The sequence below is a fragment of the Macaca thibetana genome, chromosome 1, assembly GCF_024542745.1.
Source record: "Macaca thibetana thibetana isolate TM-01 chromosome 1, ASM2454274v1, whole genome shotgun sequence".
NCBI classification, from domain to species: Eukaryota; Metazoa; Chordata; class Mammalia; order Primates; family Cercopithecidae; genus Macaca; species Macaca thibetana.
The window spans coordinates 76,644,348-76,671,806 of NC_065578.1; the positions used below are offsets into that span (position 1 = coordinate 76,644,348).

Genomic DNA, 27,459 nt, shown 5'->3' on the forward strand with positions numbered 1-27,459 from the left:
ACAAGGAATCCCATGAGCGTGCTTATGGCTGAGGTGGAGCAGTCAGCTGATTATGCCTACCTGCTGTGGTGATCTTGGCTATTTTGTATTTTAACTTTTTTAATTCCCAGTCCTATATTATTTATCTATTTATCCAGGCTTAAAAACGGTAGAAATTTACTTCTCATAGTTCTGGAGGCTAGGAAGTGCAAGATCAAGGCACTGGCATATTTGGTGTCTAGTGAGGGCCTGCTTCCTGGTTCATAGCAGTCTTATCTCTGTGCACTCACATGGTGAAAGGGACAGGGAGTCTCTGGTTTCTGTCTTACAAGGGCACCAATCCCATTCATGCTTTTTATTTATTTGTGCATTCATTGTATGTTTTTTGGTTTGAGGTTACCATGAGGCTTGCAAATACTATCTTTTAACCCTTTATTTATTTATTGAGACGGAGTCTCACTCTGTTGCCAAGCTGATGTGTAGCAGCGTGGTCTCATCTCCCTGCAGCCTCCGCCTCTCAGGTTCAAGTGATTCTCCTGTCTCAGCCTCCCGAGTAGCTGGGACTACAGGCGCGTGCCACCACGCCCAGCTAATTTTTGTATTTTTAGTAGAGACAAAGTTTCGCCATGTTGGTCAGGACGGTCTCGATTTCTTAACTTCATGATCTGCCCGCCTCAGCCTCCCAAAGTGATAGGATTGCAGGCATGAGCCACCGCACCCGGCCCTAACCCGTATTTTAATCTGATAACAACACTGTTTGCATAAACAAACAAGCAAGCAAAAAGACAACTAATAAAAACTCTATGCCTTAACTTCATCCCCCCATTTTTAAACTTTTTTTGTTGTTTTTATTTATATCTTATGTCTTGTAAAGTTGTTGTTGTTATTATTTTTGACTGGTGCATCATTTAGTCTTTCTACTTAGGATAAGAGTAGCTTACACACCACAGCTACAGTATTATAATATTCTGTGTTTTTTTGTGTGTGTACTTACTATTGCCAGTGAGTTTTGTACCTTCATATGATTTCTTATTACTCATTAACTAACTTTTCTTTCTGGTTAAAGTACTCCCTTTAGCATTTCTTGTAGGACAGGTCTGGTGTTGATGATATCCCTTAGCTTTTGTTTGCCTGGGAAAATTTTTATTTCTCCGTCATGTTTGAAGGATATTTTTGCTGGATATGCTATTCCAGGGTAATGGTATTTTTTTCCTTTAGCACTTTAAATATGTCATGCTACTCTCTCCTGGCTTGTAAGGTTTCCACTGAACTAGTCATAAGGCATTAATTTATACCAAGGAAAGACGGCAAATTAATCACAGTTATAACATTCAATAGCTTAGTAGATTCATTTCAAGGTCATCTTTTTCAGACCTGAAGTTGCATTTATTGATCAAAAATCCTATATATCCCACTTAATTTTTCTGTAAACCTAAAACTGCTTGGAAAAAGTCTAACTAAAAACATACATAAACAAAATGCAATTTTATTCAAAGTATTAAAAAACCACATAAATTTCAAGCTGTCGCTAGTTTTTCAAAAGCCAATACCTGTAGTAAAAGACAGACTATAGTGATGATTGTAATCGTTGTAGTAATCACACCTGTGTAGAAGGCTATCCATGGCCTTACTGTGTCAAGGAAAGAGAAGCACTTACATTAACAGACTAAAACAAACACAAAATGTATTAAAGTAAAACATTTCAGTGCAAAATGCAAAAATGTAAAAATGCAAGAAGTTTTTATCTGCATTCAAAGCTGAGTTAGTTTTTTCTTATGTTTTAATACATGTTATCACCAAACCAAGCACAATATATCATTTTATTTGTCAACAAAATTCTTATGTAATTTATTTAAAGTAAAATTTAAATTATATCTTTTATTATAGTGGCTGAAGCTGGATGTTACTGATAGTTATGTTTATGAATTTTATAAGATAATATTTGATTAAAATAAAAGCTTTAACTTCACGTAATCTCTTTATGATATATCTCACAAATATTACAAGTGATTTTCTAGTTTTTTAAGGTTTCTCAAAAATGATTTGCATGTTTTTTAAAAATTGGGAAATACTAACTTCTGAGTTAGGAGTTTATTCCTTACTTTACAGTTGGGAAAACTGAGGTTCAAAGGGGTTGAACAGTTTACACAAGGACAAACAACTAATAGAAGGCAGATTCTAGATTCAAACCCAGGATTGTCTGATTCCACAATCCACGCTCCTAATCACCTTTCCTAGCATATTCCTGCGCTTACACAGTGGCAGTGAGAATTGGAAGACGAGATGTCGAACAATGTTTTTTGTTTTTTGTTTTTGTTTTTTTTTGAGACAGAGTGTTGCTCTTGCCGCCCAGGTTTGGGTGCAATGGCATAATCTCAGTTCACTGCAACCTCCGCTTCCCGGGTTCAAGTGAATCTCCTGCTTTAGTCTCCTGAGTAGCTGGGACTACAGGCACGCGCCACCACACCCAGCTAATTTTTGTATTTTTAGTAGAGATGGGGTTCTACCATTTTGGCCAGGCTGGTCTCGAACTCCTGACCTCACGATCTGCCTGCCTTGGCCTCCCAAAGTGCTGGGATTACAGGCATGAACCAACGCACCTGGTCATTTGAACAATTTTTTAAAGACAAAATCAATAGGCAGCAGTGATAACTTGGATAGACAGAAGTTTTGATGAGTAAGGGTTAGAATTGATACTAAGTCTTCCAGCTAAGAGATTTAGGACAGGAGTGTTGCTACAGTAAAAATAAATAAGATGAGATTTTATTTAGGTGGGAAGTTGCTGAAATTAATTTTTGCCGAGTCACAGGTAACATTCAGACATAAATAGAGCTGTCACATAGACATTTGAAAATATAGAACTGGGGTGCTATTGAAAGTCAGTGCTGACAGTGGAGATTTGAACTTTATCAGCTAAAGGTAGTGGCTGAAACCAAAACAGTAGAAGGACACGGAAAGAGTGAGAACCTGGAGAGGGAAAAGAGTATGATCTAAGCCTTGGAAAACACCCCCCACTTCAGGGATCTGAGGAGGAACCAATGTGAGCAGAAGACAAAACAACAAAATAAAAAATAAGAAGTTAAAGGAGAACCAGAGCCACATAGAATCATGAAAACTAAGAGATAGCAACTGTGGCTAAAATGTATTGAGCACCTGCCATGAAACATACATGCCGTGTATTTTATATTATTTAATCTTCATAATTACTCAAGGAGGCCAGTTCGTGTATCTCTATTGACAGATAAGGACATAGAGTTTTAGCAAGATTAAATTATGTGCCTATCGTTCAGCTGGTAAGTCCCGGGGCAAAAAAAACTGGAATCCTTGTCTCCCAGCCTCCCAAGTCCATTTTTTAACTAGTGGTCTCCAGAGTGCACAAAGCAAACCACTGTGATATGGGAAAAAAAATCGTTAAAATTACAATAGTAGAATCCCATCCTTTAAAAATTGTATTTTTATATATATTTTACAATGTGCATTCTGTACTAGTATAGTAATACATGCATATCATATGTACATGCATAATTAGTAAATTAATAAGTAATTGGGGTATATGCTTAAAACATTTACTAATGTGAAGATGCAGTAAAACACTTTGGAGATTATTGCTTCAAACCACTATGCAAACTGTCTTTTTGCCTTCTCCCGTTCTCAGTTATAAGCTGCACTCACCTCATATAGTCATGTTATGTTTTAAATGCAATGCTAGTTCTAATTTAGTTAAATAGAAACTTTTTACTTCATAGGTTCTTTTCATGCCACTCCTCAGTATTTTCTGAAATTTATGAAGACCTTTGGGCCTTTCAGTACTTTGTGATAGTGAAAGGAACAGAGGCCTTAGACCAGACAGACTGGAGTTCAAATATTAACTTTTACTTTACTGACCATGTGATCTCAGACAAGTACTTTAATTTCTCAGAGCCTCAGTTTGCTCATCTATGAAATGGAGATAACATTTACCTTGCAGATTGTTGTAAAATTTAGCAGTTTTTTTTTTTTTGAGACGGAGTCTTGCTCTGTCGCCCAGGCTAGAGTGCAATGACACGATCTCAGCTCACTGCAACCTCTGCCTCCCAGGTTCAGGTGATTCTCCTGCCTCAGCCTCCTGAGTAGCTGGGATTACAGGTGCGTGCCACCACACCCGGCTAATTTTTTTGTATTTTTAGTAGAGACGATTTCACCATGTTGGTCAGCGTGGTATCAAACACCTGACCTCGTGATCCACCCACCTCAGCCTCCCAAAGTGCTGGGATTACAGGCATGAGCCACCACGCCCGGCCAGCAGTATCTTAAGGAAATAGCATTGGGCCTGGCATACAGTAGATAATTTTTAAATGGTAACAAATAGTAATCATAGCAATAGTACTTGTTTACTGTAGAGAACACCTGTGGCCCGGTAGTTCCTCCCCTCTAAAATCAAGTCGCATATACAATATTTTTAGCAAAGGTTGGCTGAGACTGTTCTTAATTCAACTTGGAAACTTATTTGAGCATGTATAAAAAGTGTTGGCTACTGCATATGGCCACATGAGTTAGGGAATGCTATTTACATGGACTACACTGGGAAAGGCTGCTCCTGGCCTTGGGTAGAGCGGCAGCCCTGGAGATATACTGGCAAAAACATACAGGGCCAAATATATGGCAGCCTCCACAGAACAACAGGAAATGGATGCAGCTGCCCACATGCATTGGTTGGTATGTTGAATGCCTCTCTGTTTGTTGATGCTCTCCACAGATCTGTACCCCCGACTTGGTGGTATTCCTGGCTTGTGCTAATCAGAGACTCAAAGAAAGATTACTGAAGCGTGCAGAACAGCAGGGCCGACCAGACGACAACGTAAAAGCTACCCAAAGGAGACTAATGAACTTCAAGCAGAACGCTGCTCCATTGGTTAAATACTTCCAGGAAAAGGGGCTCATCGTGACAGTAAGTTAGCTCAAGTTTTACAAGTCCAATACAAGAACGCTCTTTCAGATCTCTCATTAGCCTATGTTCTCATGTCGAAATCCTCTTTACCTTAAAAAGTGGCTTTTTGGGGGTACAGAACCAATGGGAAAAAAATGTATCATTTTGACCTGATTCGCCTTTTTAAGCCATAATGTTTTTTAAAAACATTCATTTTAATTTAATTGATTTTATGAAAGAAGATAAATTTTAACCTTGGCCAAAATTCTTTAGTCCTCAAGTAAAAAAATGTTTTAAAATCACTGTCTGGGTGATTGTAAGCGATATTTGTCCAGTCTCTCCACTCTTCTGTCTGTCTTTGGAAGCCTAACAAAATTGATAGACTTATAACCACACAGTTGATGTGGGGTGATGATAGATTTAAGCGTTGTTTGTCATAATGTACTACATAAAGAAATGAGATTCTGACTTCACGGAAAAAGTTTCCTAAGGGTTTGACTTGTCATAAAGAAGTGATAATGTGTCAAAATGGGAGGTAGTCACCCTTCTGCTCCTTTGATGCAATGCAAATATTAATGTTTTCCTAAAATTTTAGTTTGTTTTGTGGCTGATGATATTCAATGTGCCAATGAAAGATGACACTGAATCATTAGTTTGTATAGTTTTTAGAATCTAGAACATTAGAGGTGAAGGTTCAGCTAAATTTATGATCATCACATCATCAGATTCCAGTATGAAAGTGTAGAGGAGACAAAGAGGATAATGGGTCATCTGAAGAGAGCACTTTATGCAAGAAGACACTAAAACCACAGCAGCTCCTTGACAGCTGGATGGTGGCAGACCTTGGCAGAATCCTCCTCTCAGCCCTTGGACCCGGGCCAGCAGACCAACTTTTGTCTAGTTGGGTTACAGGCCTCTGTAGAGAATCTAATCAAAGCGATCCATGCCCATTGCAATAAAAAGCACATAAAGACTTTTATTTCACAAATGTTAGGTAAACCAGCTGAAGCCCATCCAGAGAGCTCCTGTGATCTTAACAATTTCTGGGTTAAAACTCTCTTCATTAGACTAGGATGCCCTCGGGCCTGAAAGAGACAGACATGACATTTGAAAAATAATTTCTTTGCAATCTTTTTAGCACCATAAAGAAATATTCAACATGATTTGCTCTTTGAGTCAAAGTTGTCATGTTGCAGAATTGTAAATCTGATCTGGAAATTGTTCACAATGCCAGGGTTCATATTTTGATTTAAAGCAGGCATTGAGTAATTGAAAAGATTTGGGAAAATCAGGGTGGATGCTTCTGTGGCTGTGTTTTGTTGGGGTAGTTGTTTGGTTTTTGTTCTTTTTTTTTTTTTTTTTTTTTTTTTTTTGTCTTGTTTTTTTGAGATGGAGTCTTGCTCTGTCGCCCGGGCTGAAGTGCAATGGCACGATCTCGGCTTACTGCAACCTCCATCTCCCGGGATCAAGCGATTCTCCTGACTCAGCCTCCCAAGTAGGTGGGATTACAGATGCCCAGCTAATTTTTTGTATTTTTAGTAGAGACAGGGTTTCACCATGTTGGCCAGGCTGGTCTCAAACTCCTGACCTCATGATCTGCCCACCTCGGCCTCCCAAAGTGCTAGGATTATTGGCTGTTGTTCGTTTTTCTCACCAGTTACCAACACTAACTTCCACACTGTATCATAAAAAAAGAAATTTGCCCTACAAACCAAACCCCAACTGTAAGGTGCAAGGCCAGATTTAATTGATATTTGCAAGGCTCAAAGGTGTTACCAGAGTGTCTCTGATTACTCCCTGCTTGTCACATTCGTCATCACAAGCAGAGCAGATTTCTCAAATGAATGCGGAGTGGAGATTGTTAATTTACTAATATTTTGCATGGAGGTGAAATGCCATTGCCTCTAATTGAGGGAGTCAATAACAATGTGGATGACAGCCTGTAACCTCACTGCTAAAACCAAATGAGCTTTAAGATAAATGCTTCTAATTACTGAGATAAAACTTGCCTAGTAAAGTCACCTTTTGGAAAGCAATGAACGCAAACACAGGCTAAGCTCTGGGGAATATAATTTGAAAAAATTATCTGACAAAGAAGCAAAACACGTGTCCTCTTTTAGAACCTGGATCATAGTTTACTGCTGGAATTAAAATATATTTGGTGACACTTCTGCTTTTAAAGATGAGTTAAATAATAAAAATGATCATTTATATTAATAATAAGCATGTTAAGATTTTAATAAAAATCTGGGGATTAATAGATAAAACCCAAATATTTCCTTTTCTCTGTAGTTTTTTTTCCCTTTTCTCCTACCTGCCCCTCCTAATTCATTCATTTACTCATTCAGTACATATTTACTGAAAACCAGGATACTCTGCTAGGGCATAGGGGTGCAGAGCTAAGTAAACAAAGGGTAAGGATCTTTATTTTGACACTGACATATTGCAGGCACCTAGAACAGTACCTGCTCACTGTATAGTAAGCTCCAGGAAATGAACAGAGCTTGCAGCATGTGAAGAAAGAGATTAAACAATCAGTTATTAAGTGTGATGACTGTTGAGTTATTATGTGTGATAATTGTGATGAATTATTAAGTGCAAAAATGTGCAGGGTGTCCTCACATATGTCATGCACTGTTTTAGGGATTGGAATTCCCTGTGGTGAATAGAACAGACTGTCTCCACACTCCAATAGCATTAATCACTTATCTCTGCACAGAGTTCTTAAGCGCCACAGAGACCATGTCCCCGTTTAGTATAGTTGAGAAACTTCATGTTGGTACTCCTCTTCGCTGGGGGTTTGGTGTCTGCATCCTGTCACTTGGAATCTCAGTTCCATTGCCATTTAATAATTTCATGATCCCCTACAAGGTACTAGCTTCTAGGACTTGATCTCTCTATCTGTAAATTGGAGACAGTGTTACCCACCTCATAGTATTGTTGTGTGGGTAAAATGAGAGAATATACATAACATGGTAGATGATGGTAATGCAGAGGGCATGTTTTAAGATGCTCCATGCAGCCGCTTTGCCTGATTCAGATTCCAGCTGCACCACCTACCACCTGTGTGACTTCCTGCAGGTTACTTATCTGCTCTGCAACTCATATGCCTTACCTGTAAAATAGGTATAATCATCAATCCTACCTCAGCGTGATTGTGAGGATTAAATAGATGTCAAGAGCTTAAAATGGTGTCTAGAATGTTGTAAGGGTAAATGACATGATTGATAGTCTTGTACAGTTTTTATATTTCTTCGTCTCTCTTCCTTCCCCAACAAATGCTCATCTTTTAGAACCTACAGTAACCACTAGCAATTCTGTTCTCTTTGAGGGAACTCTGTTGCCTTTTCTCCAATACATAGGTTATTGAAGAAATCCAAAATGAATAGGTTGTAAAAACTTTAGACATAATTCACCTTTTTCTTTAAAGGTGTCTATTAATCAGTTATAAGTTTGACTCAGTGTCTTCTTTAGCTTCTGTATTGTCTGTGTAATCAAGCTATATAATGGCAGTGTCTGTATAGTAACAGACGTCATTCCACTCTTTTTTCTTGTTTACTTCATTGACTACATCTGTTGGCAGATTTGACTAGAGAACAAACCCAGTGTAAAGAGAAAACCTAATCAGATTAGCCAAGAAAAACATGCTGTTGCTTGAATACTGTATCTTACTGACATAGTTCCCATTACATGAACTTCTTCATTTTTATTCTTGTATTATACATGTCCATGTGCAGTCATGTGTGCAAGTATGAATGAAAATAATATGAAATCATAAGGCTGGTTTGTTAAAGACTACTTCATAGAATTTTCTCAGACATATTTATATGTTGTCTTTAACTTACCGTGAGGTCGGATATAATTCCTCAATACATCTTTTACTGCTTTATGCTTGTAATTAAAGATTAGGAGGCTGTGAGTTCCCAATGTTTGTCAGAAGATTTTTCTGGTAGTTTAGGTATTGCTGGATCAAGGAAAGCTACTTTTAGTATTGCTGAGTAAGCTGTGTCTCTTGACATTTTAGAGCACTTGAACTTGAAACTGTAACTCTTGAATAATAATTTCCCTTTTATAGATTTTTAAAGTTCCAATAAAATGTGTGTTTCATGATCATTTTTAATCTTTCTTGTAAAAGTTTTTTTTCAACTAGTCTTCATTTCAATCAGTCTCACCAAGTTGGAACACTTTTTTCTTTTTTTTAATTTATATTTTTTGTACATGAATAAGTTATTTAGTGGTTATTTCTGAGATTTTAGTATGCCCATCACGTGAGCAGTATTTACTGTACCCAATGTGTAGTCTTTGATCCCTCATCCCTCTCAGGAACCCTTTTTTAAGAAGCAGAATTAATTAAGACAGGTCAAGTTTTTGTAAGTTTGATGAACTTTTAAAAAAATATATGCAATTTTGTTTATTTTTAAAGAAAAAGATCTTCTTAAATTGTGCAAAAAGAAAAGTTCAGATGCAATGTATATGTTATTTTTCCAAAATGCATTCAAAACTTTTTGCCATTAAATGTTCTATTCAGCCAGAAAAACACGGAATTCACCAGGGAAATGGATATACACTTACGTGCATTGAACAAATACTACTGAATATTGGTAATAATCATTAAAATCCATATTTAGCTTTAGACTGTGAAGTAAACAAATGGTCATTTTCCTTTTGGACTTTTTGTAGGAGTATAACTTGAAATCAGAGGTAAGCTGTGGTCACAGGAGGTATGAAGAGGCCTACTAATTCATACCCAGGTTTACCAACTAAATCTCTTCAGCCAGGAAAGGCAGAGGCTGAAAAAGGTTAAAATCAGGATTATTTATTGTTCACCTCCCGGGAAGTGGTCGAGGAATGTGAGGAGGGCTACAATGGCATTTAACAAGGCTGTATAGACCAATGATTCCCTAATTTTAGTACTTACTAGGCCAGAAAAAAAAAAATATTTTTTAAGTAGGGGCAAGATGGCTTTTCAATTTTACAAAGTGAAAGCATTAGAAAAAAACTCCCAATACTTGCCTTATTTTTCTAATTTTGCTGCGGATTGGGAAACACTCATCACAAACCAGCATCAGTATTGGGAAACGAGTGACACAGAGAGCACAGTCCTGTCAAACTACACCATTGTTTATTACCAGACATTGCCCCCGAGTCCCAGATAACCCCTTTCACACTACAGTTGCTTCATTTGCCCCATATCACTTCCTTCAAATTTGAGAATCCCTGCATTATACATTTCAGATTTACCACTGAAACTATGCACAGTTGACCCTTGAATAACACAAGGTTTGGGGTGCCAGCCCCCGTGCAATTGAAAATCCACTTGAAACTTTGACTCCCCCCAAACAGAACTACTATTAATAACTTACTGTCAACCAGAGCCTTATCAATAACATAAACAGCTAATTAACACATATTTTGTATGTTATACATATTATGTACTGATTCTTACCATAAGATAAGATGGAGAAAAGAAAATATTATTACTTAAGTCATGAGGAAGAGAAAATATATTTATTATTCATTAAGTGGAAATGGATCATCATAAAGTTCTTCATTCTTGTTATCCTCACACTGAGTACACTGAGGAGGAGGAGGAAGAAGAGGGGTTGGTGCTTCTGTCTCAGAGTGACAGAGGTGGACCAAAGTGGACCACGTTCTTCAAACCCAGGTCGTGAAGGATCCACTGTAATTCCCATCCCATCAGACACTCCTAGCCAAAGGAAAAATAAGTAGGAAGAGTAAAAGTTAGTTTAGAGAGAACTGCTGAATAATTATTTGTTAACTGACTTCACATTTCATAGGAACCAACACTAACATTTAAAGTATAATAGTACATTTATCCCTAAACTCTCGATGTACAGCCACTGGTTAATTACCACCAACTCCACTTAGCATCACTGCACAGGTGGTGGAAATGGGAAGAAAAATAACCCAACGAGAAAAGAAATTTTTTTTGATACAGGGTATGGCTCTGTTGCCCAGGCTGAAATGCAGTGGTGTGACCTCAGCTCACTGCAACCTCTGCCTCCCAGGTTCAAGCCATCCTCCCACCTCTGCCTCCCAAGTAGCTGGAATCACAGGTGTATGCCACCATGCCCGCTTAATTTTTTGTATGTTTTGTAGAGACAGGGTCTCGCTTTTTTGCTCAGGCTGGTCTCGAACTCCTGAGCTAAAGCAATCCACCCACCTTGGCCTCCCAAAGTGCTGGGATTACAGGCATGAGCCACCGCACCCAGCCAGGAGAAAAGAAAACTAAACAGCATAAACACTTAACAGCAACCCACCTAAACATAAGAAAAGCAAACAAACGTGTTTGATAACAACTTGCCCAAACAAACCCATTCTCCTAAAATTACTAGGAAGAAAATTCTATTACAGCTTCTCAATAGGTAAGGGGTTAATGAGTTTGTAATGTGTGACATAATGAAGCTGTATTTCCTTTAAGTACCATCACTTATATCCTGTTTGAGCATCCATTGTCATGTAACCAAAAGCTCCCACTAATTCCTATTTGGTGGATTTAGTAACTAAGAAAATAGTTGAGGAAGGGTTTTTAAAGGTTAATAAATAGGAAAGGCTGTGGAAGTATTCTGGAAGATATTTATTTAGGTGACGATGATATCTATAGTCACCTGGATATATGGTCCTCTAAATTGCTCTTCAGTTGCCAGAGTGTATTTAGATTAAGTAAACAGTGCCTTCTGGCACAAAACCTGATGCTGATGGAACCTCAGTGAGAGCCCTGAAGCAACATGAGAGATACTGTATCCATTTTTGACTGGAATAAAGAGCAGCTTAAAAGGAATCACATTCTCTGGGCAATAAGCACTTATTAAATCTTACTGTGTGTAGAGCTGCCAAGATGGTGCCGCCCTCAGAAAAGTCCTGTTGCTTCCCTAAGGAGCTTGCCATCTCTGGGGATTACTCAGTGTTGCCCACTTAATTTACCTATTTACATACCTATTTGTAATTTTGGTTTTAAAATATCCAGAACTAAATTGAAAAGTGAATCTGATTACTTTCATATACTGTCATTATTGTGGGCTCTAAAACTAAAATACCATGATCACAATTTCTCTTTCTGATCTTTCGGATGGAAAGGAAAATAAAAGCACAAAGATAAAGCCATTTGCTCACAAAATGGCAACCCGCATATAGCAAAGTATATCATCCACAGTCCTGGGCAGCAAATTCTGCTGGTTCCTGAACAGCATCAAAACAACAGGAAGAACAAGCAGATAGCACATTTATAGCTCATTCTGGCATTCTGTCTCTGTCATAAGCAACGCCCTGACTCACAACTTTTCCATACCCAAAGCTCCCTCACTTCCAGTCGTCTTCACACCCCGTAGGCAGAAAGCAAACCAAATGACTCAGCAAATGCATCTCTCTCTCGAAGTTGGAAACTGCTGCTGATTATATGACAGTCCTACTGTCAGCATCGGATGAGAAGAGCTCTTGCACCAAAAATGCAATATTTTATTGTGATGTTTTGCACAGGTATTAGCAGGAAAAATAAGGAAGAACTTTAAAAATGAATAACTTCCTCCCCCAACAGAATGTAAAATATTTTTCTGTTGATTTTATTATTACAGACACTCATAAAACAGAGTCCAAAGAGCCCCATGAACAATTTTTTAACCAGCTGAAGTATAAAGCAAGGCCCTCACATGATAACTATAAAACAAATAATGTGGACAAAATCGAGATAATTCAAGTGAAGACATTTGGAGATTCACATTAAGAAAATTCCAGTTCTAAGAACTATTATTGACAGGTCTGTCTATAAATACTTTAGTTAAGATCTGTGCTATTTCTATAGGACTGTCTTCAACAATACCTTGTCTTTTTAAATTTTTTAAAGCAAAAGAAAACAAATTACTAAATAGTTGGTAGCTGAATGTCATGTCATACTAACAACTTCCTAAAACTCCTGTTTCAACCCTACAGGTTCTATATGTGTACACACGCACACACATATTTTTAGCTGGTTGATTCTCCAGGAGACACTCTGTGATCAGAACAATAATGTTGACAATAATGTCAACAAATATTCCAGACTTCAGAGTTAGGTCTTCATTTACTTTGAAATGTTATACTAAGACTTACTGGGAACATGAGTAAGAAAATAATGTTTTGGGGCCAGGCAGGGTGGCTCATGGCTGTAATCCCAGCACTTTGGGAGGCAGAGGCGGGTGGATCATGAGGTCAGGAGATCGAGGCCATCCTGGCTAACATGGTGAAACCCCGTCTCTACTAAAAATACAAAAAATTTGCCAGGCATGGTGGCGGGCGCCTTTAGTCCCAGCTACTCGGGAGGCTGAGGCAGGAGAATGGTGTGAACCTGGGAGGCAGAGCTTGCAGTGAGCCGAGATCTCACCACTGCACTCCAGCCTGGGCGACAGAGCGAAACTCTATCTAAAAAAAAAAAAAAGAAAATAATATTTTTGGTAATGTCCTTACACTAAATTTTTTTCATGCTTAAGGCCAAACTAATTGGAATTAATCAATATCTTTTAAAGAGAGATGGCACTATAGTTAAAGTAAATGTCTCCCCCCCTGCAAAAAAAGAAAAGGAATAAGCATTTAAGACTTGCCAGTCAGGTAAATACAACAAAATATTATTAATAGATGGTGCCTTAGAAAACAATGGCTAACAATTCCTGAGTGCTTAATATGTGCCTAGTACTATTCAGAATGTTTCTGATCTCACTTATAAGTGGGATCTAAACATTGATTACAATTACCTATATAACAAATTTGCACATGTACCTCTGAACCTAAAATAAACATTAGAAAAAAAACCTAAAAAACAAGCCAAAAATGTTTTGCATGTGATAACTCATTATTTCTCACCTAATCTTGTTGGGGCAGATACTATTGTTATCTCCATTTTGTAAATGAGAAAGATGAAAGCACGTGAAAGTGTAGCCTACCAGGATCCCACAGGAGCGGTGGAGTCTCAACCCAGATCACACTGCTGGCCCCAAAGGCTGTTTTGTGATCATTCTGTTGTTCGTTCGTTAAAACACTTTATCCAGGCCCTTGTCATTTGACAAGCATCTCTATCCAGCTGTAATCTGTTCATTTCTGTTTTTTAGAAAAGAATAAATGGGAAAATTAATTATATTTGGTACATTACATTGAGAAGTTTTTAAAGTAATTTTTACTAGGTAATAGATGTAAAACGATTAAGATGATTCATAAAATTGATTAATCTAAGCACAGAAATATAGAAGCAAAGAAATTATACTACAAATGGCCAATTGTTGGACCTTGTATTTTTGTTTATCTATACTACTATCTCCTTCTTGCTCAGTCCTACAAATCAAACGTAAAACCAAGCCTTCAGTTCTGGGACAGGCAAAGCACTGTCCTTGTCTCCCTTAAGCCTTACAGTTCCATTTCCCCATTATGATAGTCCTTTTATAGTAATTCATTCAAACCATTTTATTGAGGGCCTATGTATTCGTGGCACTCTTTTCATCAGACAACAGTGATCCTCCTTTTATTCAACAGCTATCTGTTGACATGCCTGATCATGACATTTTCCCATATCCAAGGTACCACAGCAGGCACTGCAAGGAATACAAAGATGATGTGGAGCCCGATCCTGTCTGCAGGGAGTTTGTGGTACAGGCACATAGACGATAGAAACATAAATAACTTGAACTCAGCTGGGGAAGGGGTACGTGCCACCACACCAAAGTAATAGAACAGGCCAGGAAGAATAAAGGGCAGGGAGTGAGTTCTTCCTGGAAAGATTAGGGAAGGCTCTCCTGGAAACATGGACCCTTGAGAGACGGGGAAGAGTTGGAACCCAGAAATAGGAAAGAAAGGCACGATAAGCAGACACAGGACATGAGTGTAGAACAGAGTACTGAGAATTTAGAAACCGGGGGACAGAGGTGCTGTCATCAAACTGAGCAAGGCACTGAAGTGCTAGGCTAAGGAGGAAGGGTTTTTTCTGTTGGCAAGTGCCAGATTGAAAGGCTTGGAGCATGGGAGTGACACAGCTAGAAATACTAAGCTGATAGCTGTGTGTGAAACAGTGAATGGAGGAAGCATCTGGAAGGGACGTGACAAGGGCCTGGACTGGGATAGTGATTGAGTGACACAGGTTTTACTTCTCCGTAGGGCAGACCTACAACCATCTGGCACAGATGGCAAACATGGGAGTAATTGAAAAAGTGCTCTCAGGAGAAATAGCACTCAAAAATCACCTGCATCTGAGGTGTAACATAAATTTTCCCAGTTTAACCATTTTGGTTTACCCTTTGGATAGTGTTCATGGCAAGGTTGAAAGGAAAGGAGATAGGGAAGGAAAAGGAATGTAATCAGGACTCTGACAAGCTAAAGCATTATCAAGTGACATTAAAATCCAAGCAAAGAGAAAGTAGATTCAGTTGAATCACCAGTTTCTCTTTCTACTAATAACTGTTTCAAAATAATTCATTGAGTGAATAAATTAATGAATTAATTCAATCATTATAGGTGTATGTGGAACCATTTATTTTCTTTTTTTTTTTTTTGAGACGGAGTCTCGCTCTGTCACCCAGGCTGGAGTGCAGTGGCGTGATCTCGGCTCACTGCAAGCTCCGCCTCCCGGGTTCACGCCATTCTCCCGCCTCAGCCTCCCAAGTAGCTGGGACTACAGGCGCCCGCCACCACGCCCGGCTAGTTTTTTTTTTTGTATTTTTAGTAGAGACGGGGTTTCACCATGTTAGCCAGGATAGTCTCGATCTCCTGACCTCGTGATCCACCCGCCTCGGCCTCCCAAAGTGCTGGGATTACAGGCTTGAGCCACCGCGCCCGGCCGGAACCATTTATTTTCATGGCAGACAGCCCTGCACATCTTGTAGCAGTGAGGACATAATTCCATTAAAGCACTGTGCAATAATTGGTCTTCACCAAATATAAAACGTTTGTTTCATTACAATAAAAGAATAACTGAGCCAGGCGCAGTGGCTCATGTCTGTAATCCCAACACTTTGGGAGGCTGAAACGGGTGGATTGCTTGAGGCCAGGAATTGAAGACCAGCCTGGGCAGCATGACGAAACCCCATCTGTAGCAAAAATACAAAAAATTAGTTGGTCATGGTGGTACACACCTGTAGTCCCAGCTACTTGGAAAACTGAGATGGGAGGATCACTTGAGTCCAGGAGGTGGAGGTTGCAATGAGCCATGATTGCAGCACTGCACTCCAGCCTGGGCAACAGAGCAAGACCCTGTCTCTAAATAAATAAATAAATAGCTATGGCTTAAATAAACAGGTTTATTTGACATGTGTAAAAATATGTTCAGAAATGGATGATCTAGGGGTGGTACAATGACTAGATGGTGTCATCAAGGACCCAGGCCCCTTCTGTCTTTCTGTTCCAACATCTTTAACGCTTTCTCATAGTGACAAAATGACTACCACTGCTCTGGTCATCCAATTTACCTTCCACACAGAAAAATGGTGAGATAGTAAAGGGCTGGGAAGCCACAGCTATTGTCTGTCTTTAGGAAAGCAAAAGCTTTCCCATAAACCCCTTCTGCCTCCCTCATTGACTGGCTCCTGTGTCTCATTGGTCAGAAGTGGAGCATGTGTTTCCCCTACCTTCAGGGGAAGCTGCAAAATGGAGTTTTTAGCTTTACAGCCTCTGATATAGAGGAAGATAAAGGAGAAAGGAGCTAGAATAAATGAACGAGGCAACCTATTAACCACCAAAAGGTTAAAAATAATCCTTTTTTCTGTTTGAAAAGATATGATAAAGTACATTTGCAAGTAACTCCTTTTTTTTTTTTTTTTTCTTGAGATGGAGTTTTGCTCTTGGTTGCCCAGGCTATAGTGCAGTGGCGCAATCTCAGCTCACTGCAACCTCTGCCTTCTGGTTTCAAGTGATTCTCCTGCCTCAGCCTCCCAAGTAGCAAGAATTACAGGCGCCCGCCACCTCTCCCGGCTAATTTTTGTATTTTTAGTAGAGACTATGGTTCACCATGTTGGCCAGGTTGGTCTCGAACTCCTGACCTTGTGATCTGCCCACCTCGGCCTCCCAAAGTGCTGGGATTACAGGCGTGCACCACTGCGCCCGGCCCATTTGCAAGTAATTCTATCAAAAACGGTTAAAATAGAAAATGTGCTTAATAATATTAGCTACTTTTCAGTAAGCACTTCCAATATACCAGACTCTTTATTCACATTATATCTAATTCTTCCAGTCTTTTAAAATTAATGAAAGAAACAGAGGCTCAGAGAGGGTCAGGAACATGCCATAAAGCCTGAAGCCAGTAAACAAGGGAGCTGAGGTTTGAAATAGGTTCTATTTTGTAGGATCCCTCAGTTAATGATAAGGAATTGAACCAGAACTTATGTCCAAGTAGAGTTAAACCCCCCTCTCAAAACAGCCAAAAAATATATTGATAATGCCTGTTAATGTGAACCTGGAGGTTTTTGCTGATTGAGAAGCAACAATACCTGCTAAAAGGTAAACTGAGGCACAATAAAATTTGAAAGCGTTTATTTGCACAAACAGCGATTGATGAATTGAGCAACTCCAAGCTGGAAATGGTTCAGGAGATCAAGCAAGGGATCACAAGGGGAAGGTTTTTCTGGAGCAAACACGGAAGGAAGTAAAGAAAAGAAAATATTTGATTGGTTACCATTATACAGTTGCCTTATTTGAGCTATCCTTCTGGAGAGTCCTTAGTTATGTAAGTTATTTGGCAGCTTCTGATGGGTTAGCCTTAAGTTTCATTTTTTCTTTAATATAGGCATTTACAAGAAATAGCACAAGTTTCATTTACATTTGCGAATCGAGCAAAGTTAAGGTCACTTATGAGACCTAATTGGCTTTATCTGCTCAGAGATTCTTCAAGTCTGGTCTCCATTTTAATTTACCTTTACATACTTAACTATACTTTTTAAAAAATAAGAAATTTGTTTCTAGGAGATGTGAAGAACTAACATACTGTATCAAGCACAGCGCCCACTGGTTTACACATTTTAAACTATTTTAATCACTCACCTCTGTCATGTAGGTATTAAAATTATTTAGTGCCAACCGGGCATGGTGGCTCAAGCCTGTAATCTCAGCACTTTGGGAGGCCAAGGCGGGCAGATTGCCTGAGGTCAGGAGTTCAAGACCAGCCTGGCCAACATGGTGAAACCCTGTCTCTACTAAAAATACAAAAATTAGGCAGGCATGGTGGTCCATGCCTGTAATCCCAGCTACTTGGTAAGCTGAGGCAGGAGAATAGCTTGAACCCGGGAGGTGGATGTTGCAGTGAGCCAAAATCGTGCCACTGCACTCCAGCCTGGGCAGCAGAGCGAGACTCCGTCTCAAAAAAAGAAAAAAATTATTTAGTGCCTTGTGTGTGTCAGGTGTTTCTATTTAGATTATCTCATTTCAGGTAAAGATAGGGACTTGCTGCCTTTTCTTAAATAAACTCTAAACTCTGCAGTCTGACTCTTGCCTCACCCACTCCGCATCTCACTCTGACATTACTCATTGGTCCCAGTCTGCCCTGCTTCACCCTTCAGACTCAACTGCTCTTGTCTTCCTCACTATAATGGGCTTCCCTCATCTGTCTTTTTGCCTCCCACTCAGCTGGCCTCTGGAGGGTCCTTCCCCAGGCACAACTGCAGGATGCTTCCATCTAGTTTAACCCAACCTGGCAGGTGGGACACAGGCAGGTATGCAGACCCGCTGCTGCTCTAAAGGAGCCCATGGAGAAAAGGGAGGAAAGGAGATCAGTGAGTGGTCTCAGTGCATCTGACCGTTGTAATGATAGGAGGAAGGATGTACAAAAGGCTGCAAGAGGGAGTAAATTGCACCCGCCTTTCCATGATAACTCTGGTAGGACTGGATGAACTTGACACTCTGTGGAACAGAGATTATTCCACGCATTCAAAGAAGAAATGAGGCATCTGAAATTTCTACGTGGAGTTACAGCCACTACCAAGTTCAGGATTGGAAATGGGAGTAAGTGATGAGAAAGACAGAATCAAGAGCTGAGCAGCCAGGGAAGGAGTAGGGAATAAAATAAATTTTATCTAAACCATTCTAATTTCTGGTTGCTCTCTCCCTGCTCCAACAACCGCATTGAGGAATTTAATTTAGCTCAGTATAAAATAATCTACGAATATACTCATTCATCAGTTTCTTTTTAGGCAATTATTCTGAGATTTCTAGCTAATGTGGGGTACTGAAAGATTATGAAAATGTTGATTTTTGGCTTTAAGAGCTCCTATATGAAGTAAGAAAGCCAACTCTGAATTTAAAGGGATGTCTGTGCAAAGGAAGCTTGAATGTGTGTAAGTTGTAATGTGATGCAGGCTATTCTTTTCAGTCGTCCACTTAGTAGGGACTGTGCAGCCAGTGCACTGTCCAGCCAGACTGTAGTGGGTGCTTTAAAGTATTTGTTACATTAATACATACATTAATGAGTTGGACTACATCTGTTCATCCTAATAAGTTGAGAGTGAACAAGAACTTGTTTAGACTTCATGCACTAGGATTGAATAAGCAGCTTTTCAGTAATGCTTCAAATTTGAGCTTTCAAAAATTCATGCTTTCCACTGTGGTCTAGTCTCTAACCATTGCCAATTCACAGGTTATTTGAAGGTGTCAGCAACCATGAGAGATTTCTCAGAAAATACCGGAGTGTTGCTTCAAACAATTTCCACAATTGTTGTCAAGTTCATGATCAAGGAGGAAAAATAAAAGTAATAGATGTTTTTGTAAAAAAAAAAAATTGTATCTTACCTGAAAGTTTAATTTCAACAGATAAGTAGTGTTGTGTATTGTAAGATAGGATTTTTCCTCTATTCTGAAACTTATGCTTAAAAATCTGAATACAGACATCACGATCACTTGATATATACTTGATAATGTTTATTTTTAATTTTTTGCCAAAGCTTTATTTAGAGTTCGTGTGTTCATGACAAATTAAATCTGGCAGAAGTCCAAAAAGATGACAAGATCTCTTACAACTGAAAGATTAATGCAGCAGTAATTTCCAACTAAATTCTGTCTGTCTCAGAAGATTTTGTAAAGCCTTAGGTGAAATCCTTTTGGCTCAATGAGCAGTTGCTGGATGACTGCAGTACTTGTGATTGCTGGCTCATTTCATTAGTTCAATCTGAATTCTTAAAACAATGAAATTTGATATTAAAAATATCAAGTAGTGCATTTTCTAAAATCCCATGGATAGGTAATTCCACAGTTGTACTGCTCCACTTCATATTCTGTGAATGATAGCCCCACTTCAAAAATGTAAGACAAGAGAAGAAACATAGGAGACTCCAGTTATCTCAAATTTTCCTCTGTTACTTGTCGTTGTTCAAAATGGCATTCTCTGCAGCTAAGGACTTTTCCCTCTCCCTGCAGTCCTGATCAACCTCATCACCCTGCCTCGACCTGGATTTTTCTGGGAAGCCACCCTGGGGACAGATGCCCCACTCTGAGGTCCCATAATACCCCATTTTGAGTCCATTCATGGCAATTACATTATTTTATAATTCTACCCCTTTATGATTCTGCTGTCTTTCTACTATAACTCTGTCTTTATAATTCCACTGTCTGCTCTCCTTTTTATAATTCTGCTGTCATCATCAATATTTTATTTCCAGCACCTGGCTTGGAGCCCATATGTTCACCTTCAATATATATTTACTAAGTGAATAGACTATTACTGGGTTGTGAATTTTTTGATGACCCTCATTAAATACACACACACACACACACTTAATATATATATAGTTAATACATGTGGGGGAAGAAAGAGCAAAAACAAAGCCGGAAAAAAATGTTTCCACTTGAAAACCATTTTTCAAATCTTCTCTGCAGTTGATCATAGGTAACACCTTTCAAGATCTCTAATCTTTAAATTGCTGTAAACATGCTTTGTTTTCATTTTAAGACTTAGATCTCTTGGTTAAACTGCACATCAAATTTTGACATTTTTTGCTTCTACACTCCCATAAAGTTAATTGAAATTCTTCAAATAATGCAAATTTCAGAAATAATGTGTGATGTCACTGAAACGAAAGCTCTGTAAGAGAAAGTCTTTCAACTGAGTTCTTTACTGTCGCATCTCAGTCTCCTAGAACACTGCCTGGTACATAGTAAGTGCTAAGTAAATATTTGTTGAGTGAAACATAGATGTAAACCAACACCCTAATCGCAACCTGGATTTGGAAACATAAAGAGAAGAATCTAGAAAAGATGAACAGGACCAGACAAGTGAAAGCAACTCTTGTCTATCAAAGGACAAAAACAGGGCTGGTGATTAAAAACTCAGAAGGCAGGGGCAAACAGATCACAGTTCTAGGCCATTCACGAGTTCTTGACCTCCTGCCCAAGTTTTCAAAACTCTTAGGGCCTCAGTTCTACCATCTGAAAACTGAATCTCATAATGCCTGCCTCCTAAGTGGGCTGTGAGGATTGAGTGAGAAAAGGTGATTTAAGAACTAAGCACAGTGCCCAGCACAGAGAAAGCACTAACAAGACACAGACACTCTTATTATTTTGATGAGATTGGCCTTGGTACTATCCAGAAGAATTATTAGTGCTATGGCAGCCATATGTGCTATGTACTTTCACGTACTAATTCTTTCAATGTATTGGATTTCTGACAAGAGAGAAATTCCCATATTCCAGTGGTAGTTTTTAAATCTCAGGAAAGTGGCTCCCACAGCTCCTATGAAACGATGAGCTGAGAAAAGTGAACACAGCTTAACAGTCAAAAGAAGTGTTGCCAAGCCTGTCACCAGCTATAAAAGCCCTTCAGAAGCTATTTGATAAGCCCTTATGTTGATTTTTCTCTCTTTTTCTGTCTTCTTCTGATTTGGTTTCCACTCTCTATTGATTTTTTTTCCCTTCTCTTTCTTTGAGCATGGTCTCAGTAGACACCAAGGACATTGGGAAGGATTGCCAATTTCATATTTTGTTCATGCCTATGTTATTCACAAACCTTCTCAATTTTTATTATATTCAAATAAACCTTATGCTGGTGAAATGTTACAAGGGACTCAATGGTAAATATTACATTGAGCAAAATGTAGTGTGGTATGGTGGTCCAAGGGCCGACTTTGAAGTCACAAAGACCAGGGTTTGAATCCTGGCAAGTCTCTTAACCTCTCTAAGATGAAATGTCCTCATCTGTAAAATGGGAATGAAGATAACTGACTTGCAAGATTAATTAAGGATTATAGATAATATATATAAAGCTCTCCTATGACATGGGTAGTGAAATAAATTATATATGTAGTTATTCATGTAATCTGTAATAGCATATACTCCAAAACAGAAATGATCTAATCAAAATATGTGCTATATAATGACAAATAATAGCTTACATTCATTGAACACTTCACTGTGCTGGGCAACATCATGCAAATATGTTTTAGGAAGACGATAGGTACCCGGTGATCAATTCTCTTCTATTGCATGCTCAGTTATGTCTAAGGTATATCTATTCAAAGTCATGGATTCCATGAGAAAGCTGAAATCCAGTTCTGAGAGCTACTCATTACTTCTCAAAATGACTAAATCAGGAGACAACACCAACAGCTACTTATTTTAATGGAGACATTTTTCAGAAGAAATGTCAACCACAAATCTGTCTTGGCAGTTGCACGCCATGTTATTTTCTATCATTTTACTTTTCAACATTGGCAAGCGGGAGCTGCTGAAGGATGAGCAGCTTTCAAGTTTCTATCAATAGGAGGAAAATGGAGTCTGTTTACTTCTGTTTTTAATTTTTTCCATCTAAAAATCTCACACTTTCTTTTTAAAATGTAATATTTATGGAGAGGGGGGTGTGTGAGAGAGAGAGAGAGATCGAGCATGTGCTCATCTACGGGTGGTGCTGAGGGTCAAGAATGCAGAAGAATATAAGAAGAAAGTAAAAATCATCCATTATTCTGAAGCCCAGAAATAACCATTGTTAACATTGTCTTTTTCTGTGCAGTGTTTTTCTATGATATTTTGATAGCATGATGGTTGAAATCATATTGTACTCTGCTTTAAAATTTTCTTAACTTGAAATTATTCATGAGCGTGTTTACAAGGCATCAGTTGGGCAACTTATTTACCCCCAAAAGCCTCAGTAGTAATGACCCAGTGTTTCTACTTCACAGAGTTGGCATGAGGTTCAAATTAGAAAACACGTGAGAACCCTTTGTAAGTCACTTACAGAAGGCACAAATAAAAGTATTTGTTCTCATGTCCTTGTCTTGAGGAATCAAAAGGTCCCCATTAATTAAGCAGCTGCAAAATCCTCTGCAGATCACTCTGAGGATCTAGAAAAGACCAAGACAACTCTTGGTCTGAGAGTTTACAGAATGATCCAGAGATAAAGCTAAAACATGAAAACATTAAGGAAAAAAGTAGAGGGTTAAGCTCTCCTTTTGACTACAAGTAGAACTTTGTCTTAATTGTTTAAAAGGATTATCCAATACTGAACTCCTTCTATCCTTGGCTCTTTCCATTTGAAAATGAGTCATGCTTCAAAAAATTATTTTTTCTTACCTCAGACAAAAATTATAATTTTATCCACAATAATGTGATTTGTCAGTTGAATAGTAAGTTTCCTATCCCCTGAAAAAAAAGAGGAAAGAAAAAGCCTATTTTTGTAAATTCAGATTATTTATAAGGATTGGTTTAAATTAAAACCAGTGTTTTTACTGAGGAAAAACAAATCTTGAACTAAAACAAAAAAGAAAAGGAAAAGAATAAAAGAATTATAAAAGAGAGCCCACTAAGATTCTATTAATTTATGTTATAGAAAAAATTAAAGCTATTTGTTTTTGCCACAAGCATATAAGGGATATTTTTTCATAATTAACACGTTACTATGGAAAATCCGTATGTAGCATATTAATGCCTGTAAGTTAAAATGGTTTTTATCTTTTATCTTATCCTTTTCTACAAATTTTTTACATGTATTCTGTAAACATTTTTGTAAAAAATTTTCTGCAAATTTTTAACATGTATACAGTTGATAATCTGAAACAAATGCATAAAAATGGTTAAAACAGCATATACTTGAAAGTAAAACATAAGTAAAAACATAAGTAAGCCAGCCAGCTCAAATAAATGAGAAATGGGAGAATTCAGCTCAAATAGACAAAACATAGCAATATGATATCTACAGGAAACCAATGAAATATTTTCTATAAGGGAAAGTGCATACATAACTTATTCGAATTTTTAATAAATCCTCTCCCTATGTAATTCACTAGCTTTACTTCACATTATTTATTTGGTTTCATAGTATGTCAAACAGCTGTCAAATACAATGGCAGTGCTTTTTCTTCCCTTCATGAAGTCTACCAGGAATTAAAAATATCAGAAGTTGTCCAAAGTTAAACAACTTTGTCAGAAGCAGGAATTGAATTAATAGGCCAAGGGACGAACCTTGAGTTAGCTAGAGCTGAGAGATAGATTGGTAAGGGACCAAATAGAGTTTACCAGTATTCAGAAGAAGAATAACACAGGAAAAAGGTCAAATGAAGCAGTCGGCACAAAGAGAGGGAAATGGATTTTCTTAGGGGCCAGCCCATAGAAAGCACTAGGTTGTTTTCCCATTCATTAATTGGGTAAGTATGCATTATCACCAGTGAATAGATTAAGGTTGAATAACATTGACTAGAGAGCAACAAAACATCTGAGCCAAAGCAACACCTTAGGGTTGATAGAGGAAGAAGAGTCGGGGAGGGGAAGAGAAGGTGGTCAAAGATGTGAGAGAAAAGGAGAATTGGGTATCATAGATGCAAAATTTAAAATGTTCCAGGGAGAGAAATGTCAGCTGTCCAAAGTTGCTTCTCTGAGAAGTCAAGCAAGATGAGCCTGTTTGTTTCAACAGCTGGCAGGAAGTTTGTGAGTTTTATCATCTATTGCTTGTTTGATGGATTGACAGAGACAGAAACCAGGATAGAGTAGGCAGACAAGTTGGGGGGGTGGGGTGTCAGAAAATGGAGCTGGATGAGCAGATGCAGAAGACTAAAGACATCTGACTGCAAAGGAAAAAAAAAGTAAGGCAGCAGTTAGAAGGGGAAAGGAGGAATGGAGAAAAGAGTTTTTGGTGTGTTTGTGTGCTTGTTTGTTTTGGTTTTGTATTACATTGGCTTTGGTTTGGGGAAAGAGAGACTTGAGCATGCTTCAGTGCTGGAAGAAGGTACACATTTGAGAGGGAGAGACTGATTTTAGTCTGTGAATGTAAGCAGCCTTGTCGAAAAGTCTAGAATAGATCAAAAACAGCAATTCAGCTAACTTCAGTGAATATGTGTTGTCCTTATGGGCCAGGGATCAAACATGAACGAGATAAATTCCCTGCCTTTCAGAAGCTACAGTTTGGGGGAAACTTGCTCATAGGAAGGATGTTCAGGCAGCAGGCAGGAAGCTACATAATTGTGACAAAATACAGTCCAGAAGAAAATTACCAGCAAAATAAAGACCAAGGCAAGCCCACAAGCCACCACAAACTCTCCCTTCTCGCTTGGCCTCCTACTGCTCCCTGTCCAGTTTTCCTGTCCAAGCTTTGCTGCTCACTTGAGATGCTCTGGCTCTTCTGTTCTACCTTTCAGATCCTGTATTTTGCTGTCATTCATTATTTCACCTATTTTCCCTGACTACTCAAGTCTCTACCAGTCTCTTCTGTTTCTAAATTCCTTTACTACTCAATGTTTGTACCAGACATTTTGGTTCTTAAGTATTTCTTGAGAGGCAATTTGGTATTAAGGGAAGGAGCTCTAGTCTTTGGTCTCACAGTGACCTGGTTCAAATTCAGCTTCTATCACTTACTACCTATAGGACCTGACAAGTACTGTATTTAGTTTCTCCATCTCTAGAATGAACGGAGAAGTTTACCTCTGACAGTTTCTATTAAGACTAAGTGAAATAATATGTATAAAGCAACTTATACAAAGTTTGGGCTCTTAACCCAGATTATGTGTGTCATGAGCCCAGTGTATTAGTCTGTTTTCATGCTTCTGTTACAGACATACCAAGACTGGGCAATTTACAAAGAAAGAGGTAAATTAGACTCACAGTTCCACATGGCTGGGGAGGCCTCACAATAATGACAGAAGGCAAGGAGGAGCAAGTTACACCATATGTGGATGACGGCAAGCGAAGAGAGCTTGTGCAGGGAAATTTCCATTTTTAAACCCATCAGATCTTGTGAGGCTCATTCACTATCACAAGAACAGCACAGGAAAGACCCCCCTGCCCCCACCATAATTCAGTCACCTGCTACGGGATTCTTCCCAGGACATGTGGGAATTGCAGGAGTTACAATTCTAGGTGAGATTTGTTTGGGGACACAGTCAAACCATATCACCCTGCTCTGCTGTGGCATCTTGGATAGGTGACTTAACGTGCCTGTGCCTCAGATTCCTCCTTACAAAAAAGGATTCCTGATTAGTATCTATCTCATAGAGTTGTTGAGAAGAATGGGGCAATGAGAAGAATGAGGGAATACACATATGGTGCTTAGAACACGACCAGGCTCCTAGGAAATAAATGTTTGCTGTGATTATTATTTTTTTACTGCCATTATGTTATCACAGTAAAGGATATTTTGTTTAAAATGTTCGCAACTCACCCTCAAGCAATATTGACATTCTAGTTTTCAGATCATTTCACTCCGTGAGCACAATGTTTTAATTTTTAAAAACATTTTTGCATTCTTTTGATTTTTCTCTTTATTATGTGGTTTAAAAAGTGGGCTGTATTATATATGCTTCCTCAATTGTAGTTCAATACTTTAATACTTTAAACCTGCCATTATCTGTCCAAGCACATATTAATTAAGTGACCTGGAAAGTCACAACTCATGAGCCACTGGAAAGATCACTATGGTATCAACTAACCTTTCTTCATAGCCTATACTTCCTTATCATATACCAAAAATCCAAAAGATTATAAATAATTAAGACCCATAAAGTTATACATTATGCAAATCACAATCCCTTTTAAAAGCACCCCAACAGAAAACTTTCTCTAAGCAGGACATGAAGCATCAATGCACAGAAGAAATAGAAATAATCATCAAACAAATTATAAAAACTTGTTTTACAAGTCATCAGAAAAATCAAATCAGTAGTAAGACTCCATGTTTATATGTGTCAAATTAAAAGAGATTGCTTTAAAGCATGATGTTCAGTGTTGGCTGGAAATATAAATTGTTGCCACTTTGAAAAGTAATTTGATAATATGAATCAAAATCCTTAGCCATGTGCATACACTTTGTTCCAATAATTTCACTCTTCGAAATCTGTCTTGATGTAATGACCATAGATAAGTGTTTATGAAGAAGAATATTCATCAAACACATAATCACTTCCTTGGTAATCTCATTTACCCTCATGTCTATAAACTCCCTATACAATGCTGACTCTCAAAATTATATTTCCAAGCTTGACATCTTCCTTGAACTCTGTACTCCTATATGCAACTGCCCGTTGACATCTCCACTCGGATGTCTAATAGGCGTCTCAGGTGTAACACATACAAACTGACCCCCTGCCTTCTGAGCCCCCAACACGTACAACCCTATGCTATTCCCAGTCTTCTCCATTTCTGTT

At 38.4% G+C, this 27,459-nt stretch overlaps 1 protein-coding gene across 2 annotated transcripts in view; it reads left to right on the forward strand.

Moving 5' to 3' along the window:
- Positions 1 to 27,459, forward strand: part of AK5 (adenylate kinase 5) — a 292,878-nt gene that overhangs the window by 54,684 nt on the left and 210,735 nt on the right. For both annotated transcript variants that reach the window (XM_050805099.1, XM_050805103.1), the window contains exon 6: positions 4,715 to 4,906. In XM_050805099.1, coding sequence (XP_050661056.1) covers positions 4,715 to 4,906 — 192 coding nt within the window. The remainder of the gene's footprint in view (positions 1 to 4,714; positions 4,907 to 27,459) is intronic.